The sequence below is a fragment of the Pistacia vera genome, unplaced genomic scaffold (assembly GCF_008641045.1).
Source record: "Pistacia vera cultivar Batoury unplaced genomic scaffold, PisVer_v2 Contig174, whole genome shotgun sequence".
NCBI lineage: Eukaryota > Viridiplantae > Streptophyta > Magnoliopsida > Sapindales > Anacardiaceae > Pistacia > Pistacia vera.
In genome coordinates, this window is record NW_022195833.1 from 841,607 (window position 1) to 862,908 (window position 21,302).

The 21,302-nt window shown below is 35.1% G+C and overlaps 2 protein-coding genes across 4 annotated transcripts; one reads left to right on the forward strand and one right to left on the reverse strand.

The window, feature by feature from the left end:
* Positions 1–8,051: 8,051 nt before the first annotated feature.
* Positions 8,052–13,697, forward strand: LOC116126010 (TMV resistance protein N-like). The gene is made up of 8 exons (XM_031411708.1): positions 8,052–8,536; positions 9,332–9,538; positions 9,674–10,391; positions 11,708–11,772; positions 11,825–12,098; positions 12,559–12,723; positions 13,124–13,428; positions 13,560–13,697. The coding sequence occupies exons 1-7, from the start codon at positions 8,052–8,054 to the stop codon at positions 13,361–13,363; spliced, it is 2,154 nt and encodes a 717-aa protein (XP_031267568.1). The 3' UTR covers positions 13,364–13,428; positions 13,560–13,697.
* Positions 13,698–15,592: 1,895 nt separating this feature from the next.
* On the reverse strand, positions 15,593–19,950 carry LOC116125964 (alanine--glyoxylate aminotransferase 2 homolog 1, mitochondrial-like). Of its 3 annotated transcripts, XM_031411679.1 has the most exons (9): positions 19,508–19,945; positions 18,545–18,775; positions 18,212–18,382; positions 17,611–17,754; positions 17,319–17,498; positions 16,942–17,167; positions 16,146–16,259; positions 15,985–16,071; positions 15,597–15,868 (listed from the first exon to the last, which is right to left on the reverse strand). In XM_031411679.1, exons 1-9 carry the CDS (start codon positions 19,748–19,750, stop codon positions 15,825–15,827), a joined length of 1,440 nt encoding a protein of 479 aa, XP_031267539.1. In that variant the 5' UTR covers positions 19,751–19,945; the 3' UTR covers positions 15,597–15,824. The 3 variants fall into 3 exon arrangements, 2 of the variants coding, with proteins under 2 accessions (XP_031267540.1, XP_031267539.1); XM_031411680.1 differs by lacking the exon at positions 18,545–18,775 and having other exon boundaries at positions 15,593–15,868; XR_004127425.1 differs by lacking the exon at positions 15,597–15,868 and having other exon boundaries at positions 16,146–16,290; positions 19,508–19,950.
* Between the last annotated feature and the right edge of the window lie 1,352 nt (positions 19,951–21,302).

Sequence of the window (21,302 nt, forward strand, 5' to 3'; positions counted from 1 at the left end):
TGCCAGACGGTTTTTCTGTTGCTCTTCAACAGAGTTACTATCTACTTTGGCTGAAGTTCGGTTTGGTGGCAGTGAAATGTTGTTGATTACTCTTCACTTTTGTAAACTGCCATCACTGGTTTATTCTGGTCTTCTTATGATGTTGTGTTTGGTTAATTGGCATGTTTCTTTTGTATGGCTATGGGACCAGAACTTATAAACTGATAAATTAACATATTTCTATCGCTATTAAAACTCAAATAGTTAGGACTTTCAATCAAGAATGCATTCAAGATTATCACAATCATTCTCCCAAAGATATGTATAGATATTGCCAATCTTTTTTACAGAGACACGTGCGTATCAAAAGTCAACTACTAGTTATTAGCTTCAGTAAAACCAAACAGCAACCAAATTAACACTAATCTTTGGTCCGTATGTTAAATCTGCAAGATATATACACATAAGAACTTATATATGAATATTTGGCATGATCAAAATCCATGGTGAGCCTAGAAATATTGTGAAATAATATACGTTTCATCAATTAACAGTGAGCTGAAATTTGGAAACATGCTTGATATTATTGAAAATAAGCTCTCTTAAAGAGTTTGAATATCAAAGGATTTGGAAGATTTACATGATTTACCCAGGCTCTTAAAAGACATACTCTCATAACTTTGACATTGCATAGTCCAAAGAATCAAGAAGAAAATCTGCATTTCCACAACAGAACAGTGTGATTAAACTTTATGACAAAACAACTTTACAATAACGAATTCAACGGCGACTGGTAAAATCTATTGGATGAAACGAAGCTACAGAAAGTTACCTACATCATCTTTGGTGAAACACATTGGTGGCTTGATTTTGAAAACTGTTAGGGCCAAAAATCGTCCTTGGCTTAAATAGGAAAATAGGACTGACAATGAGGAAAAGACCGGACCCAATCCCGATGCGGTCCAATCCAGATTATGCCCATTGGATACGAGGTATAGTCGGCCCAAACCATCCGGGCACAAGCCTCCTAATCCCAGTTCACTTCCTGGACCTATGAACAAATCCAGAGCCCACGGTCACCCACAGATCACATTCCTATTTGAACACTGGTAAGGTATCACACTACCACCCCAACTCCTCCAAGGTCCGTGTCAGAGTCACACTAGGATTCCCTTTCACGCTATGATAAGGGGATCAAAGGATATATCCTTGGAGGAAACGGATTGCCACGAGAACTCCCAATCCCACCAGGATGGGGAGACCAGACAGTCACTATTTAAACAGAGGCCAACCCTCTCACAAGACACATTACACTACACCCTCATACCCGGAGTTCCTGCTTGAGTACTTCACATCATCGTCGTAGTCACAGTCCCTGACTAGACTTCTGGTAACCTCTCTACTCCCTAGCCCTCACTAAATCAGCCTCTTTCAGCCTTGCTAACTTGAGCGTCGGAGTGCCTAAGGCAAACACCACCCCGGTGTTTTTCATCGCTTCACGTTTGTTTCTCTACGTGTGCAAGTACATCAGATCGCTAGTGGTCTCAACCTCACGGGATCAGACCCTCCTTCCGTACAGATAGATTTTTACGTCTACAGTTTGGCGCCCACCATGGGGCCTCTAGCAATCTTTCAACTCAACAAACCTTGCTACGTAAAGGAATTTTCCGTGGTTGACCATTGGACGACGCTAACCCCAGCCTCAAGGCCAAACTGGAGGCTCTGACCATCCTCATGCAACAGAATTCAGAAAAGGTGGCCACACTGGAAGTTGAGAACATTGCAATTCGGACCGAAAACACCTCCATCAGGGCCGAAACTAGCCTATAAAAGAGAAGGTGAGTGAGTTTTACGAATCTTGAGCTTCTGCCTTGCCAGGTACCTCCCAATCGATTCTGTGCCCTGGTTCCATCTATGCAACCTCTTTAAACCCCAGAACACGGACCCACGGCCTCCGGTAAAAGGCTATGTCTATTAAGTTCATTAGTGGTCGACGATTCAGTCCTGACTCATGGAGAAAAGGATCTGCCAACATAACCCCATTTAGCCGATCCACCCTAGTCTCAAGATCAAGGCGCCAAAGTTACAGAAAGCCCGCTCTAGCAAGACCAGCCCATCCTTACCATCCCACCTTACCTCCAGTCAACCATCCCTACACAAACACCATTCGGCTCGGCTCACCCTCGCGGGTCGAACAGCCAATCAAACCAAACTATCCCGCTCGAGTCCTCCCATCCTAACGGACTGAGCGAATACCAAAAAACCCCTTTGACCATTCATGTAGGGCGAAACACCTGATCGGTTACCATGGGAGTCATCCAACCAAAGGGAGTGAATAATGATCCGGGCTACTAGGGCGCACACGAAGGAATGATCCACTAAGCTACACCACGTGGAATGACCCAACAAAATATGTCGAGGACGAATGCAATGGCCGACCCAGTCAGACGGGATGACCTAGTGGTATCCCCCTCTCCAATGGAATAGATACTAGCCAAGAGGCTGGCTGATGTAGAGGCAGTGATGAGGTGTATACCAGGAATGCCGATCCCTACCAAGAAAAGCAGGCCTCACTGCTACGCGGATTTGCCCTTTGTGGATGAGATCGCCCTAGCCGACATGCCCACAAGTTTGCTATCCCCAACATGAAACCCTACGACGGTACAACCGACCCAGATGATCACATAGCCTCGTACAAGCAGCGGATGTTCACTGTCTCAATACCCCGAGCGCTGAGGGAAGCCTACATGTGCAAGAGCTTTGGTTCTTGATATTTTGCTTGTTATTTTATTATTCTCTGGCTATTTCTATGATATTGTCTGTAATACATGCAAAAATAGAGAAATACTTGGTTTATAGACTGTGTTTTAAAAACCGAACCAGACCGACCGATTGGACCGATTAGACCGTTGACCGGTCATCTATCCGATATAAAACATAATCAAAATCGTTTATATCATTTAGCCCGGATTGGACCGTCTAAACAATGTCAAACCGCCGGTCCAACCAATCTAGTAGAAAAACCAGGTCACTAAGAAAATACCCATCTTCACTCCTAACTCTCTCCAATTCTCGGAACTCATCCATTTTAGTCTTTCCCATGAAAATTTTTGCTAAATCTGTAAAATGGCCCCCAACTTTCCCCTCACCTTTTTATCCACACGCCTCCCCTAGCTTCTTTCTCTCATGGATTCTATTTTTATTTCTTCCTCACTTCCCTCTCCGTTCGCTGCTTTCAGTCTTCCCCATGAGAACTAATTGCTGTTTTTTTGCTTTTATTGATTGATAAAAGAGAAGCAGTAAAATGAACCAGTCCATAACTTTCCTCTCAGCTTTTTATCCATGCGCCTCCCTGGCTTCCTTCTCCATGGATTTTATTCATTTCTCCTCACTTTCCTCTCTGTTCTTCAGTCTGTCTCATGAAAATTAATTAACAATTGTTGCTTTTTTTTTATTTTTACTTATTGATAAAAAGGAAAGCTTGATATTTGAAATTGAAATGTGTTAGGATATGCAAAAGAATAAATTAATTAATGAGAGTGAAGAAGAAGGAGTGGTGGAGAAAAGGAGAGAGAAACAAAAGAGGCTTTTTGCTGATGAAAGAGGGGGCTGGAGAATGGAGATTCAAAATTGAAAAAGTGTTGGGACTTGGGATTTGGGAACATGCAACGAAAAGAAATTAATTAAAGAGAGGAATGGTGAAGAAAAGGAGTGAGAAGGAGAAAGTGACAAAGATTGAAGTTTGTATGTATTTAATAATTTTTTTTTTAAATGATGTCAACCGTCCAACTGTTGGTTAAACCAAAACCGGACTCTTGATCGAGTTAGTGTTCGGTCCGATTTTTAAAACATTGTTTACATAGAGAAATAATAAAGCTTAAATCTATATCTAGTTCTTATCTGTTCAGCCTCCTATTTTCGTGAAGGGATATGTCAATTTATACATTTTTGAGGTCAATGTAATGAGTGTTTTACAAGTTGCCTTGACATATAAAAAGTTCTCATCCGATCTTCTCTTAAAATGAGATAGGGTTAGTATAAGATATCTTTGAAACGGTATGGACTTGACAAGAAGTACACTTTGTCTTTTATGCACTTATTAAGCTGACATCAACATAACTTTTTAGGCATAATAGATTTTGAATACATTTTCATGTAGTCCACCTTTCCCAACAAGAATACCGAGCTCTGCAATTGCAACAAGTCAATGTAAAATGTGAATTAAGAGTTTTTCTCTTAAAAAAAGGGTTGGTCCGTTGTACCTTTAAGTTTCTCAAACAAGACTGCAGTTTCGGCCTTCGCAGGCCTCTTCTCGTCCCTGTCAGTTACTAATTCTACTCCCACCATGAGTCCTCTCCCTCTCACATCTCCTGACTGAAATAAGATTTCATCAATGTGAGAAAAGCTGCATAATAAAATTGCAATTCCAAAGCATAAGACATTTACTCTCAGATATTCAAACGGCTGTTCAATTGAACAAAAATAGATACAGCGAGAGAGAATCAGAAAGCCACAGAAAACTTTGTTAGATTTATGTGAAGACCCAGGATGTTCAGAAGTAGACATTGTGCATCAGCAGCACAGGACATGTCATTGTTAGTCTCTATAGTAGCCATACCATACCATCATTTCAATGCTGTATAGAACATTTGTCTACATGATATAAAAATTGTGGTTAAATAGCCCAGATCTCGCCAAATTTGCAGTTCAATTTAATGAAAAGTCAAACACAGTCAATTGAGATAAAAAGTAAACAATAAAAACCACCCTTGAGAAGCTATTAGTATTTAAGAGTAATGGGCCGCGTTCGGTTTAGGCTTAAAAAAAAAGTGTGACCCATTTGACTAATTTGACCTTTTAATTAAATATATTTTGATTATTTATTCATTTTTTACGTTTTTAACCTAATTGCTCTATTATTATTCCTAATTTCTATTATTGCTCAAGGTAAGAAAAAAGTCTTATTTTTTGTCGTCTAACCATCATATTTAAATTTAATAAAAGTAATATTGCTATTTTAATCTTTTAATATTTATTTATAGTTTCAATGATGAAACTTTAGAATGGAAGGACATTTATGTTCTATATACTACTTTGAAAATTCAGAATGAAACTTTAGTATTGAATTTTATTTTTTTATATTATTGCTACCGTAAAAAAATTATAATAAAAACAATGTGTGAAATTAAATGGTTACGAATTTTTATACACATTTTATATTTATGTGTTTAGGAATATAGTTTAATATTCTAGTATGAAATTATTTGTAAGAGTTCAACCATTTTATATTTTATTGTTTAATTAGAAAAAAGTTAAAAATGAAAAAGCTTTTAATGGGTCAAGTTAAGGTAACACGATAAAATAATGTTTGGGTTTGGGTTTTCATGATTAGACCCAATAAGCTAATGGGTCGAGTTTGGTTAAAAAATTTTGACATTTCACGAATGTGGCACAACACAAAAATGACTCAGCACTAAAGGTGGAAATTTTGGGTCGGGTTAGGTGGGTCAACCCTAACCCAACTTGAAAAAATACGGGTTAAACCCGGCAGCAACCCTTGGGTGGGCCAGGTTGCACAATGGCAACCCGCAACCCGGCGAGTTGCTATTTTGTCTCTTTTGCAAGAGACCCGACAACCCGCCGAGTTGGCTATGTGCAACCCGAAGGTTTGTACGTTACAACCAGCCAACCCGTCGAGTTGCAACAGCCAACTCGGCGGGTTGGCCGAAAAAGTTAAAAAAAATAAAATTTTTTTTTTCAAATTACCCTTTTACCCTTGAAATATAGCCGTTTTATAGCCGTTGAATGGGTCTTTTTCGTCATTTTTCTTTCCCATTTTTTCCTATAAATTGGCCCTAAACTCTCACATTTTTCTCACAACTCAAATTCTCTCATTCTCTCATATTCTTTAATCTCTAATCTCTCAAGTCTCAATTATTCATTTATTAGTTTTTGCAATTTGCTCATATTTTAATTTTTATTAGTTTTTCTAATTTTTAATTCATATTTCCAATTTTCCAAATTCCAATTTCCATACTCCAATTCTCTTTCTTTAATTTTTATTTCTTCGACATCCAATTTTAATGTATTAAAATTGAATTAATATTTGGAATGTTAACAAAAAAAAATTAATTTAATTTAATTATTGATATTTGAAAAGAAATTAACAATTAACTACAAATAATTACATTTATAAATTGTTAATTATTCATTTGAAAAGTTAATTAAACATTTAAACTTAAATAAAATTAAAAAAAAAAAGCGGGTTAACCCGACCCAACCCGATGGGTTAGGGTTGGCTGTTCGGGTTGGGCCAGCCAATTCTCTAATGTTGACGGGCCTAACCTGGCCCGCCAATGTCACTGGGCGAGTCAAGACCGACCCGCCATTTGCAGCAACCCACCGCGGGTTGGGTTGGGCCGGGCCGGGCGAGTTGCTTTTCCACCTTTACTCAACACTACCCATTGCCGAGTCTGCTTTATTGTTTTGTTTTTTTGGTAATTCCAAATTTCCTCAAACTTCTTTTGCAAACCCAATTTTAAAATTGGAAACTCCTCTGAATCTTACAATTTTTTGAAAACAAAAAATAATAATCTTTAATCGTATATGCGTCAATATTTGAAAAACTAAGACACAATACCCTTTAATCATATGAGTGTCCACTAGAGAATTCGAATTTCAGACCCACTTTGTGCTTGTTTGAGTGTTTTTGTGCTTTAGTGTCCTTTAGCTTTTTCCATGTTGAAATTGAAGTTCAATTTGTCTCAAGTACTTTAAAAAAAATTGCTATCTCTTTCAGTGCAGGTAATCAAGGCCACTATGTGACAATTGTTATACTTTATTTTTACTTTCATCTTTTTTTCTCAGAAGATGCATTGCCTTACTCTTTATGAGTTTTGTTTTTACATGTTCTTTTAAGAATAATGTGGTGATGAATGGTTGTGAAGCAAATTAATTAGTGAAATGATTAGAATAGCAAACACTCTTAAAATTTCAAAATCCTTTATTAAAATTTTTAAACACACAAACCAAAATTTAATTATCAATATTTACATATAATTTATGGGCCAAAATCCTTCAAATTCCAAGATTCATTAATTTTGTAATACATTAATCCAAAAATTCACCACTTATTTCAAAATTTAATTAAAGTGACATCAGGGATTAAGAAAGTCATGAACATGACGTGATTGCAATACCTACTACACTAAATTAAGTTATCAAGAACATGAATAACCAACTAATCAATATTATTAAATAAAATAAAATAACACTCTAGGTACAAACTGTGTATAAAAAACAACACACAATCATTTTTTGCCACATAAATTTGAAAGAAAAAGTTTGTATAAAAAGATTTTGAGTGTAATATTATTGAATTTAAAATGATTCAGTCATTTTAAAACACATTAATATGTATGAGAGAGATTGTATAAAAACTTTCTACATGAAGTATTATCCAATCCTTTTATTGCCAATTCATTTAACCTCATTTTATTAGCAATTTGTTATGTTGATTTCTTATATTAATATATCCATTTATTTGGTGACACGCCACTTTATATGAAAGTCCTTATATGTCCACTTTATATTTGTAGAATTATTCAATAAAGTAATAACATTATGACAAATTCAAATTTTAGAAAATGATCAATTGAATGGGTGGTAAGTATCAATTGGATGGATTTGTATAAATTGTTTTAACTTTTTTTAATAAATATCTAAAATTCCCTTAATCTATTAATTTTTATTTTCTTATAATTAATGGAACTGTTCCAAATATGTACTAGAATTCTCAATTAGCGCCTGATTTTTTTTTTAATACTATTAATTTTTTAATTTTATTTACATAAGAAAATATTAGATGTATTTTAGACTTCTAAAAAAAAAAAATTAAAAGCTGCCACCTTACAAGGGTCTAAGTGTGACTATCAGATTCTACTGGACCTTAATGGAGCAAAAGTATTTTGACTCGATAGTGGAATATAAACTCATTTACTCTAGATTATGTGATGTGTGTTTAGCCCTTTTATGTTTTGTTAACGTGAAATACCTGTAATCACTAGAAGTTAATGGCTTCTTCTTCTTGTTCTTCTTCCACTACTCCTAAACTTAAGTACAAAGTTTTTCTTAGTTTCCGAGGTGAGGACACCCGGGAAAACTTTACCAGCCATCTGTATGCAGCATTGTGTCAGCAAAATATTGCTACTTTTATTGATAATGAACTTATCAGAGGATATCCAATTGCCCACTCTCTTTCGAATACAATCGAACAGTCGAAGATCTCGGTTGTCATTTTCTCAGAAAAATATGCTTCTTCGAGATGGTGTCTCAAAGAACTTGAAGATATTCTTGCATGCAATGGTCCGATTGTAATTCCAGTGTTTTATCATGTAGCTCCATCTGATGTCAGGAATCAAACTGGCAGTTTTGGGAGAGCATTTTCAAAGCTTGAAGAACGTTTTAAGGATGATTCAGAGATGTTGCAGAGATGGAGGACTGCTTTAAGGGATGCAGCCAACCTATCTGGTTTTCATTCAAAAAACTATAGGCAACTGTTAATTTAACTTTCAGCTTTTCTTTTCTTTCTTTTTTTTTTTTTTTTTTTTTGGAATTTACTGCAGATAGATATTTCAAAGAATGATCATTTGGAACAACGCAGATATTTACAACTAAAAAAAAAAAAAAAATAGTTATCGAAGTATTTCTTTTTCTATGAACGTTACTTTATTTCCACTTATCTCACTGCAACTATGAACATTAATATATTTCTTCTTCTTTTTTTAATTCTAATATTTGTGTTTTATATTCACTAAATGTTTGATGAAATTAATTTAGATTTCTACAATAAGATATCGATATGCAGTACTTGAAGAATGAATATATATATATAAATAATATGTTTTAACTTTTTTTTTTTATAATAATAAATATTGAAACTTTAATATCTACTGTTATTATTTTTTATCAATATAATTATAACTTCCAGAATAAATGATAAAGCAAATAAAGGAAATCACACTAACATGGGAAAACCGACAAAAGTAGAATATGATTATTAGATAATATGTATTTATCCTATATAATAAAAATATTAATTTATTAAGTTTGTATAAAATGTCTTTTATTTATTTATAATCTAAAATTTTATTTGGGCTTAGTTATTGACTGTATTAATTATTAAATTTGTACATGATATGCGTTATTTATAATCTAAAATTTCATTTAGCTTGTTTTTAGGATTAACTATCAAATTTATATGCTTGTATATGTCATGTATGCATCTTTTTTCATTTATCTAATTTTAGTATTTTTTTATTTATTTATTTACTCTTTACTTTTTACTTTTTAGGCAAGAATCTGAACTTATCAAAGATATTTTGAAGAAATTGAATGATAAGTGCTCAGAAATTGACAAGAACCTAGTTGGATTGGATTTAAAGATTGAGAAAATTGAAAATTTATTAAGGACTGGTGTTTGCACGCTAGGAATTTGGGGTATTGGAGGTATAGGTAAGACAACTCTTGTTGATGCTGTATTCAGAAAAATCTCTAAACAGTTTACAACTTCTTTCTTTGCTTGGAATATTAGAGAAGAATCAAAGAAAATGGAGGGATTAAATGACTTGCGCCAAAGACTTCATTCTACAATTTTATGATATAAACGTTCTGATATTGGATTCACCTTGGAAAGGAAAGGGCTTGGCCGTGTTCTTATTGTCTTTGATGACGTGAGAAATTTAGAACAAATGGATTATTTAATGGAAGATTTTGACTACTCGGACTCCAAAAGTCAAATAATCATAACAACAAGGGATGAACAAGTCTTAAAAGAATGTGGAGTGGATCCCATACACATAATTAAGATGGAAGAATTATCTAATAGTGAAGCTTGTCAACTTTTGAACCGATATGCCTTTGGAGAAAACAGTCCAACAAAAGATTATTCTGAGCTATCGTCAAAGATAGTACCATATGCTGAAGGTGTTCCACTAACTCTTAAAGTTTTAGGTGCCTCTCTATTAAAGAGGACAAAGCAAGATTGGGAAAGGGTTCTAAAAAACTTGAAAAAAAATCCGCCTAAGGATATCCATAGTGTATTAAAAGTAAGTTATGATGAGTTAGATTACAATCATCGAGAAGTATTTTTAGATATTGCATGCTTCTTGAGAGGGTTTGAAAGAAATTTGATAGAAGAAGTCTTGGATGCCTGTGGCTTTGCCTCACGTATTTGTATAAATGATCTCATTGAAAAGTCACTCATCACTACCTCATCCAATATCATAACAATGCATGATTTACTTCAAGAAATGGGTAGTAAAATTATTCGTCAAGAATCTGCTAATAATCCCAACGAATGTAGTAAGTTGTGGGATCACAAGGAAATCTATCCAGCATTTAAAAATAATACGGTGAGAGCCAAAGATGCTAATTTTTTATTTCTAATTTACATATGAGATATAATAAAATATTAGCTTGCAAAATATTCCTTCCATTATTCTTGGGAATTAGCTCAATTGGCAAAACGATTGGGTGAGAATCTAGATGTCTTATATTTTACATATTTGAGAAGAAAGTTCGAAAAATAAATGTTTTATATCATAATTAATTATTTTTTTTTGTTAACATTCCAAATATTATTCTTGGGAATTAGCTCAATTGGCAATGTCTTAAAAACCGGTCTGGACCGGTCAGTTCAACCGGTCGGACCGGGAAACAGGAGAGAGACCGGATCGGTTAGTTTAAAAAACCGTTATGTACAGTTAATTCGGTGTGATCCGCAACTGAACCGAAAATTCTGTAGCACACCTTCTGTCCAACCGGTTTCGTGTCAAAACCGGGTTAATGTAACCAAAAGTCTAAAACCTAAATCCCTAATTATTTTTGCAATTTCGATTCGACATCTACCAGTAACCAGACAACTTCGACCATCAAACAACTTCGGCATCTTCAGATTCTTCACACCTTTCTTCGGTCGACCGCCGCAGGCCGCAATCGCCTACTCGCCGTCCGCCGAGGTTTGTTTGTGTTTCAACTTTCCTATTTTCGTTTCATCTTCGGATTCTTCACTTCACCTGATCTCACCGTGCTTGGTTGCTGGATTTGAATGCATTTCTAAGTGTTTATGGTATGAAGTTCTTATGTGAAGCTGCTTGAGTTTGTGTTATTGCTTTGTAATTTGGGTCAGAATTTCCTCAGTTTTTTGAAGATGTAATACAATTATTGCTCTCTACTTGTTCGATCAAATGCCACAGATAGTTATATAATTCCATTCTCCAGACTTATCAGGCCCATTCATTGATGCTGCCTTATAGTACATTTGTGGTTTCTGTTTCACCAGTCTTGTTTATGGCATTAGGCGAGTGAGTCTGAATGTTTCTTAAAGAATTAGAGGAACGACCGTGATTTAAGACTGGTGTTATTGAGGCACATGCCGTCTTTTTTGTAATTTTTCCTTTTCTCTTTTTTTCATCATCGAATTTCATTAGAGATTGGCTGGTTTTCCCGTTAATCATTTGATATTTATATATGTCGAGAAAAAGAAAAATAAATTGCAGATACTGGATTGTAAAACAGGCAAAATATTACATAATTTGCTAGTATATCCGTCTAACTTGTAATTATAATGTTTTTTATTTGGCACAAATCTGATTTACGACTTTCTCAAACCATTCAAACCAACATCAATTAGAATGTAACCTGTTGTTTTTCTTAATTTTTTGTCCAGAGTATGATGACATCACCGATCTTGCCTGCCGATCGTGCTAGTTCAACCAATCAACCCGGGACTTGGTCAGGTGACCGGGTCATTGACCAGGTTGGTTATGAAAACGTTGATTTGAAGCATAAGCTTGGATGTGTCTAAAGCAAGAGAGATACATTTACAACCTAAAGCTTTCAACAAGATGCATAACCTAAGGTTCTTGGAAGCCTATGGCTTCACGTGTGGTAACAAGGTATATGGTTTTGAAGACTTTAAGTCTGATTTCTCCGAGCTAAGGTACCTTTGTTGGTATAATTATCCGGCTGAATCATTGCCACGAAATTTTAATCCAGAGAATCTTGTTGCACTCTACATGACTTATAGCAAACTTAAACGACTTTGGACTGTTATCAAGGTATTTTTTAATTTTTATATTACCATGTTGTGCTTTAAATTGTAAATATTTAAATGTTATTTCTATTATTTTTTAATTTATTCAATTTGTTCTTTTGTTACAGCATCTTAATAAATTGAAACATATTGACCTCAGTCACTCCGAGCATCTATTCAAAATGCCAAATCCCTAATTAAGTCCAAATCTTGAGAGCTTGATTCTACAAGGTTGTACAGAGTTGTATGAGGATTTCTCATCTATCCCTGATCTAAATAAGTTTTTCGTCTTGAATCTATGAGAATGTAAATGCTTTGAAAGTCTTCCAATCAACCCTGCTTGCAAATCTCTTCGAAAACTTATTCTCTCCTGTGTTCAAATCTCAAAACAGTTCCATATATCCCTTATATAGTAGAAGAGTTATATTTAGATGGAACTGCAATAAAAGAATTGCCATCATCTAAGCATCTTTCCAGTTTAAAAGTATTTGAGTCTTGAAAATTGTTTAAAGCTAGAGAGTCTCCCAGAGAGTGTTGGTGATTCAGAAAATCTTCGAATAGTTATTCTCTCCAATTGTTCGAACATCAAAACAGTTACATGCATCCCTTGTGGTGTAGAAGCATTATTTTTAGATGGAACTGCAATTGAATAATTGCTGCCATTAGAGCATCTGTCTGCACTAGTAATGTTGAGCCTTAAAAATTGTCTAAGACTATAGAATCTTCCAAAGAGCATTTGTGAGGTTAAATCTCTTCAATTTCTTTATCTTTCGGGTTCTTCAAAACTTGACAGATAGCCTAATGGCCTGAAAAATTTAAAAGCACTGAATGAAGTGGAGGGAGTTGGTATAACAGATATACCGTCATTGACTTTAACATGTTTGAACAACCTTAAGAAATTAGCTTTCCTAAGATGTGGGCTTCAGAAGCCATCGGTTTCCCTACTGTCACGGTTACCACCTGCCACAAACTGGGGCAGCTAAATCTGGGAGACTGTTGCATCGAAGTGTTACCAAAATTCTTAACAAATTATACTCACTGGCATTTTGATATCTTGGCGGAAACAATTTTGAGAGTTTGCCGAGGAGTATCAAAGACGTCTCCAAGTTGTATAAGCTTGATTTAAGGAATTGCCAGAGGTTGAAATCCTTACCGCAACTTCCAGATAAGTCACTACGTATAGAAGCAAAGGGTTGCACATCACCAGAAGCGGTATCAGGTTTACCAACTCAATGCCTAAGTATGGGGAGACGCAAGGAGGAAATTAGCTTCATCAACTGTTCAATCTGAAACTAGATTTGACAGATACTCTGCCAAATATTGAGAGAGATGTAGATCTATGGTTTAGCTCTGAAGTAAGTCTATCTCTCTCTCTCTCTCTCTTTCTCATATTATATGATATGAAAATTTATTTACTTTTATAAATAAAATGTTATAGAATATTTGAAATTAGGAAGGTTAAAAGTTGATGGTTTTCTTTGCACAGGAAAACACAACATTGCTGTTAAGGGTTACCCTGCCAAAGGCTTCTATATGTTACCCTGGAAGCGAAATTCCAGATTGGTTTATCTTTACAAGTCAGACTGGTTATATAGAGTTTCCATCAGATTGGCTCAATGATGACTTAATTGGTTTTTCTTTTTGCGTTCTTGCATCATTCCGAGACTATGAAGAGGCTGGAGCTTTGGAAGTTTGTTGTTTTCTGGTTGTTAACGAGGAGTTTGTTTCTGCTGGCTGTTTGTTCAATGAATATGCACATGAGGTTATTGAATCAGATCATGTATTCTTAGGATATGACTATGATATCATGGCGCCAAAAAAAAATTATATGAGAACAGATGCAAGAATGGACAGAGACCTGAGATTTCCAATTTTAAATGGCTGCTTGAGGTGCTATCTCCATTGCTGCGAGAAACATGATGAAATGGATAAAAATAAACCATATGACATTTTAGACAGCTGGTCCCCACATTTAGAAATGTACAAGCCACCAATAAGAAGGGATTAGTAAGTTGGATTAAATTTGCGAAATTATTTCTGTTTGGTTTCTAATATTTGATTTATAGGTGAAGCATAACTAACTTTTTATTTCAAAAGGAAAAAAAAGAAGGAAAGGATTGTACAATGATCATGAATCATAATGCATGGAAAATGATCTTGCATTATTTATTCACATGTAGAAATAGCATATGGCTATGTCAATATTTTTTTTTATTTTTTTATTTTTTTTTTATTGATGTATATATTCATTACATTTTACAGTTCAGTGTATATCTGGTGCAAAGTGTATATCGGGTAGCGTATGCACATGGACTGGGCTGGACCTTAGTCAAACTTGGTGGTTGGAGACTTCTTAAAGAAAGGGTGATGTAACTCCAAACCGATGAGCTTATTACTTGAGGTTATTAGAACAACTTGAATGATTCCCTTTTACTTCCCCATGTCCCGCCAGTGGTAAAATGATGGCTGGCGCTTGTGCAAATTCAGCACAGCAGCTTTCTTCTTGCTTTGGTCGGAAACCCTCCGCTGGAAAATCAAGGCTTTTACTCCATTTCTGGGGATAAACGAAGGGATTTTTTTTTTTTTTTTTTTTTTTTTTTACAACATATATATGTAACTCGTGGAGCTCTACACTCATGGCAATTTATCAGCTAGCCTTCAGCAATTTATATTCATGTCCTATGCTCTGCCACTCTCCATTCTATTCAAGAATCATGAAGTAGCTTTTCTTCTTATGTTATTTGTTGTTTCAGACCGGCTTGATCTCGTGTGCACATGCTAATGATTTAGCAGGCAACTTAATGTTTTCTAGATTTTCTTCCCTGGAATCAAATTATGTTAGCGGACTACTGTGAGTGGATACATGCTGTTTTAATGTTTCTCGTGTTTGGTTTTCTGGACTGTGAAAGGATGCTGACTGTACTTTGATAGTGTTGTAAGCCGACATTATGTGAATGTTCTGTTTTGTTTGAAACACTAGTTTATTGTGAACTTAAAATTTTCCTGATGTTTCTGCCTTCTGAGGCTGCTTTCGTCTTTTATTTTGCATTATCAGATTTGTTTCCAGATAGTTGGACTTCTTATCAAAATTGCATTCAATAATATCAAAAATATTTCCAGATTTCTACATAATCTTTTACTGCCGGACGGTTTTTCTGTTGCTCTTCAATAGAGTTACTATCTACGTTGGGTCAAGTTTGGTTTGCTGGCAGTGAAATGATGTTGATTACTCTTTTCACTTTTGTAAACTGCTATCACTGGTTTATTCTGGTCTTCTTATGATGTTGTGTTTGGTTAATTGGCTCGTTTCTTTTATATGGCTATGGGACCAGAACTTATAAACTGCTCAATTAACATACTTCTATCTCTATTAAAACTCAAATCATTCTCCGAAAGATATATATAGTTATTGCCAATCTTTTTTACAGAGGCAGGTGCATATCAAAAGTCAACAACTAGTCATTAGCTTCAGTAAAACCAAAACAGCTACCTAATTAACACTAATCTTTGGTCCGTATGTTAAATCTACATGATATATACACATAAGAATTTATATATGAATATCTGGCATGATCAAAATCCATGGTGAGCCTAGAAATATTGTGAAATAATATACATTTCATCATTTAACAGTGAGCTGAAATTTGGAAACATGCTTGATATTATTGAAAATAAGCTCTCTTAAAGAGTTTGAATATCAAAGGATTTGGAAGATTTACATGATTTACCCAGGCGCTTAAAAAACATACTCTCATAACTTTGACATTGCATAGTCCAAAGCATCAACAAGAAAATCTGCATTTCCACAACAGAACAGTGTGATTAAACATTATGACAAAATAAATTTACAATAACAGATTCAACGGCTACTGGTAAAATCTATTGGATGAAAGGAAGCTACAGGAAGTTACCTGCATCATCTTTGGTGAAACACATTGGTGGCTTGATTCTGAAAACATTTCCATGTAGTCCACCTTTCCCAACAAGAACACCGAGCTCTGCAATTGCAATGAGTCAATGTAAAATGTTAATTAAGAGTTTTTATCTGAAGAAGAGAGTTGGTTAATTGTACCTCTAAGTTTCTCAAACAAGATTGCAGTTTCAGCCTTCGCAGGTGTCTTCTCCTTCCTGTCAGTTACTAATTCTACTCCCACCATGAGTCCTCTCCCTCTCACATCTCCAATGACTGAAACAAGATTTCATCAATGTGAGAAAAGCTGCATAATAAAATTGCAATTCCAAAGCATAAGACAGTTAATCTCAGGTACTCAAACAGCTGTTCAATTGAACAAAAATAGATACAGCGAGAGAGAATCAGAAAGCACAGAAAACTTCGTCAGATCTATGTGAACACTGAGGATGTTCAGAATAAGTAGACATTGTGTATCAGCAGCACAGGACATGTTATTATTAGTCTCTATAGTAGTCATATCACACCATCATTTCAATATGATGATGTGATGTCAATCGGTGCTTCTGCCAAACATCTCCAAATGTCGTTATAAGAAGGATGATTTATTTTCAGTGCTGCATGAAAACCTATAGAATGAAAATAGATCCACAATTGGGTTTTCCACTCATATACATATTCCTGAGGAGCTTAGTTCATAAATTTCTGGAGGGGAGTAGAAAGAATATGTGCGCATGCTGGCATATACACACTAATTCAAAGTCTTAGTATGACTGTAATGAGCTTACTCAGAAACTCTGTCTAAAACATTTGTTTACATGATATAGAAAATATGGTCAAATAGCCCAGATCTCGCCAAATTTGCAGTTTAATTTAATGTAAGGTCAAACACAGTCAATTAAGAAAAAAAAAGAGGAAAAAAAAAACTCTGAGAAGTTTTTAGTTCAAGAGTAATTACTATCATGTCTCTCTTGTAGAGCTCTCAAGCGTCCAATCAGGTGAGAACCAACATCAGCACAATGTGCTTGACGCTTCTCTTTATCGATAACCCTAAGCACCGCAAGCCCACCAACAGAACATACCGGGTTTCCACCAAAAGTGTTGAACTGAATCTTCTGAGCCATTACATTAGCTATCTCTGGTGTTGTCACTACAGCTCCTAATGGCAAACCATTACCAATTCCCTGGAAAATCATATTATCGTAATGTAAATGAATTATCTGAATGAGAACCATAAGAAGGGAAAAAAAAAAACTAAATTGGTGATAATATTGAAAGAGGTTAATTGTTTATGTATAGGGAAAGATTAAGAACTCAAAGGATTATCATCAAAACCTTTGCCATGGTAACTATGTCGGGAATGACCCCTTGTGTCTGAAAGCCCCAGTAGTGGTTTCCAGTGCGACCAAATCCAGTTTGCACTTCATCAGCAATGCAGACACCACCAGCCTTGCGCACAATGTCATAAACATGTTTTAAGTATCCAGGGGCCAATTCCACTGATCCACCAACTCCCTAAATTCAGTCAAAATTTTGAAAAAGGGAATTGCAATGTTTAGAGACCAATTCAGGGCTGTTGAAAGCACCAAGTTTAAATATATCTATAGGGACAACTATCAATAAAAACCTGAATGGTTTCAGCTATAAAACCAGCAACTTTTCCTGAACTTCCAAAATCAATGTGATCTTGTACGTCTTGGGCATAAAGGGCCGCATTTGAGCCAAAGATTCCGCGGTATGGATCTGGATTTACAACATGATGGATTTCACCCTGCAAAGTGGCAGGTCAGATTATGAACACAAGTTGAATTTCACTCTTAAACATGTTATTTATTTTTTCTTTTTCATTAAACAAACAAACAAAGAGAATAAACTATGTATATATGATGAAAATCAATTTACTCTTCAATAAAAATTTTCAGAAAACTTGCTACAGTTATGGATGTGTGTCAGAAGACAAGACTGAAAAAATAAGCATGCCACGGCCAATATTTGTAAAGTAAGCTGTAATTCACATCCCATGTTAACATTGTTGGACATTTACTAAACCAGCTTACCCTTGCGAAAAGTGTATGAGAGAAGAAAGAAATGCTATTAATCCCTAATGTTCCTGAGATGATGAGTTTCACACTATGTTGTTGTTGCAAACAATTCCAGATATGAAAAGTTTATCAAACAAAAACCCATGTTAAATACATATCCTCCGAACATATAGAACATCGACAAACCTGTGGTATGGGGTACTTCCACGTGTTTAGGGCAGTCAGTCCAATTGTATTGGAGCTTCCACCATGATAAGCATTTCTTAGGGCAATCATGCCGAGATTACCACTGTAAAGTCTGGCCATCAACATTGCTAGTTCATTTGCTTCTGTCCCAGAATTGACGAAATACACAACCTGCATTTCAAATCTCAAAGTAAATTATAGATGTTTACATTGTCATCATAATGTTGTTATTAAGTGGCCATCTTAATGTGTAATGTTATAAAATGAAAATCTCATCCAAAAAATATCACATATAAGAGAAAGAATGACATCAAGCTAGACTCGAGAACAAACCTTTAGATTTCCAGGCATTTTTGATGCTAATGCCTCAGCAAAGTCAGCTATAGCATGGTGTAAGTATATAGTCGTTGCATGCTGAAGAAGATTGTTTTGTTCTGTAATAGCATTCACAATATCAGGATGGCAATGCCCACAAGACACAGTAACTATTCCAGCAAAAGCATCCAGGTACCGCCTTCCACTTTCATCAAACAAGTATTGCATTTTCCCTTCAACAATATTGAGCTGTACACCAAAACAAAGAAATAATACCGGCTAATCACAATAAGGAACAGCAAAATTAAAGAATAACCAAACATGCAATATACTTGGCTTAGTATTTGCGTCCAACTTTGCTTTACAAACCAAACATTACAAAAATTTAAACAAGTTCATAAAAGCTCAGCACTCTTGTCACATAGATATTCCAATTTTCTTCAATAATATTAGCAATAACTCAAAATCAATAAACAACTAAATGGATTCTTTGATAGAAAGTGATAATCAAAGTAGAAATAAGCAATTGTGCAACTCTCTTAACTTCATATCTAGTATGCTTATAAAATTAACTAAAATTTTACGACTCAAGCTCATACAAAGGCCCAAAAGAAGGTCATAGTACATCAACATACTTCACCTAAATAGGATCACTAAAGCTTCATCACAACAAACAACAAAGAATTATAAACAACACAAATTAGAAACGATTTCTACTTTTAAACAAAAGAATATATTTTAATTCATAAACAAAATAACAAGCCATGAACTAAACAAATCCATTTGACAAAAGCAAACTACTGTTTGTCCTTCAAATGCAAAAAAACACTTAAAACTTAAGCTCCATAACAGCTAATAATCCCAAACAACACAACTTAAAAAGAGTTCAACTTTAAGATAAAGATCATATTTTTAGTACAAAAACATTCAAAAATGACAATTTTAAAAACAAACGCATTTCCCAAAAACACAAAAACTTACAGGCTTTTGATAGTAATAGAACAGAGAAGGACCCAAAAAGCGCTTTCTTTTCTCAAGAACTTGTTCAGCAGAAGGACCCAAGTAAGGCTTAGGCTGATAATCAAAGGGCGGCAACTGGTGCGGCAAGGAAGAAGAAGAATCACCATCAGTAGGAACCGCAGAGACCGAACTGCAGAGATTCCTCCTACAGTTCCCATAAAGCACCAGCTTCCTCTTCAAGATTAGCCTCTGCAAAAACGCCATTAAAACCCCACTCTCCTCCCGAACCTTCCCTTTACCAGAAACGAAAAGACAAAAGCACCAGGTGAAAATGCAAAGCAGAAGGGTCCAAGGAATATAAATAAATTTGATGAATTGGCGCTTGTCAAGTCATGAAGTTCACTGAACACTAATAACTAGGGGAGTTGGTTCGTTTTGGATTCATTTAACTTAATTAATGAATGTTTGATTGTGATTATGATTACGTATGTATTTGGATTGTGCGATGTTGATAGACACAACACATCATCCTGAGGTAGATTAAGCATTCCTCCAATTGTCTATATGTATTTTTTATTTAATGAGTTGTTGCACCGTAAATATTATCAAAAGAGAGTTTATATAATCACGAGGTTTTATAATATTTATATATAAATACCATTTTTTTATCGGAAACGATAAAATTAAATGCCCTCACAAAATATTTATGCATATGTATTCAACCTATGTAAACGTTATGAAGTTTTTTCTATATAGACAAAGGACAAATACTAGATAATGACATCATAACTGCCAAAATCAAATAGAGCCACTCAGCCAGACAGCCCACCAGTTGCTTATTGTTGATCCGTATGGGCGCAACTGTATAGGCGTATGGCACCGCTGATAAGATGGAAAATGATAAAGTTATCGAAAGTTTACATCGAATTTGTCCACCGAATGACGTGAAAAAATCCTTACCGTTTATTAATATTTACTGATAATAAATAAACGGTCAGTATTGTGTCACGTCATTCGGTGTACAAATTCGGTGTACATCCATCGATAACTGTAGCATTACTCTTGATAAGATACTCTTTCAGGGTCGGGATGTCAATTTTTTTTTACCCGGATTAAACTCGAGGAGTCGAGGTAACTTGTGTTTAAATTGTTAGCTCCAACCTATCTCGAGTCAACAACACTCAGGTTCGAGTTTAACTTGGCTTAGACCCAGGATAATTAGGTCGAGTATTATCTGACTTGGGTTTTATTGTTAGACTTAATCTAACTCAAGGTAACCATGATTTGGGTTGAATTGGAATCAAATCTAGAATCGAGAATATCCGCTGGACCTGTCGCCTTTTGGCACCCCCATTACTTATGTGAAATTTCAAATCTTTTTTTGCCGCATTTATATAATTTCCGTATAAAAAAAAAAATACTTATAAAACAAATGAATATTACATAATAAACATTATACGTTCCCAAACTACCCTCAAAGATTCCCAATTCAAAATAAATATTTGTTTCAATATTCTCAAAATCTAATCCTATTCTATTTTTAACTTAAAATATTTAGATTTTTCTAATCTCCTAGATTTATTAATTTAACTAAACACTACCAATAATAAAAGTTTATAAATTAATAAAAAACCCCATCCACTCACATATTCTCGACAGCTCGCCACCACCGCTAGAAGGTGATTAGAATATGTTAAAATGACCCACGACTTGCTGGATGTGACCGATTGTGTACTTATTTGACCTTTTTCGACCTGATCCATCGAACCGAAAAAAGTCAGATTTACAACAAAAAATCCGGTCATTGACGGCCAAG

Bases quoted from the DNA above. Each gene is read 5' to 3' on its own strand.
- LOC116126010 (XM_031411708.1), top strand. From the start codon at position 8,052: ATGGCTTCTTCTTCTTGTTCTTCTTCCACTACTCCTAAACTTAAGTAC. The intron at 10,392-11,707 runs GTGAGAGCCAAA...TTTTTTGTCCAG, and splicing joins CAGCATTTAAAAATAATACG to AGTATGATGACATCACCGAT. The intron at 11,773-11,824 runs GTCAGGTGACCG...GTTGATTTGAAG, and splicing joins ACCAATCAACCCGGGACTTG to CATAAGCTTGGATGTGTCTA.
- LOC116125964 (XM_031411679.1), bottom strand. From the start codon at position 19,750: ATGGCGTTTTTGCAGAGGCTAATCTTGAAGAGGAAGCTGGTGCTTTAT. The intron at 18,776-19,507 runs GTAAGTTTTTGT...TTTGGTGTACAG, and splicing joins TCTATTACTATCAAAAGCCT to CTCAATATTGTTGAAGGGAA. The intron at 17,755-18,211 runs GTTTGTCGATGT...GCCACTTTGCAG, and splicing joins GGAAGTACCCCATACCACAG to GGTGAAATCCATCATGTTGT.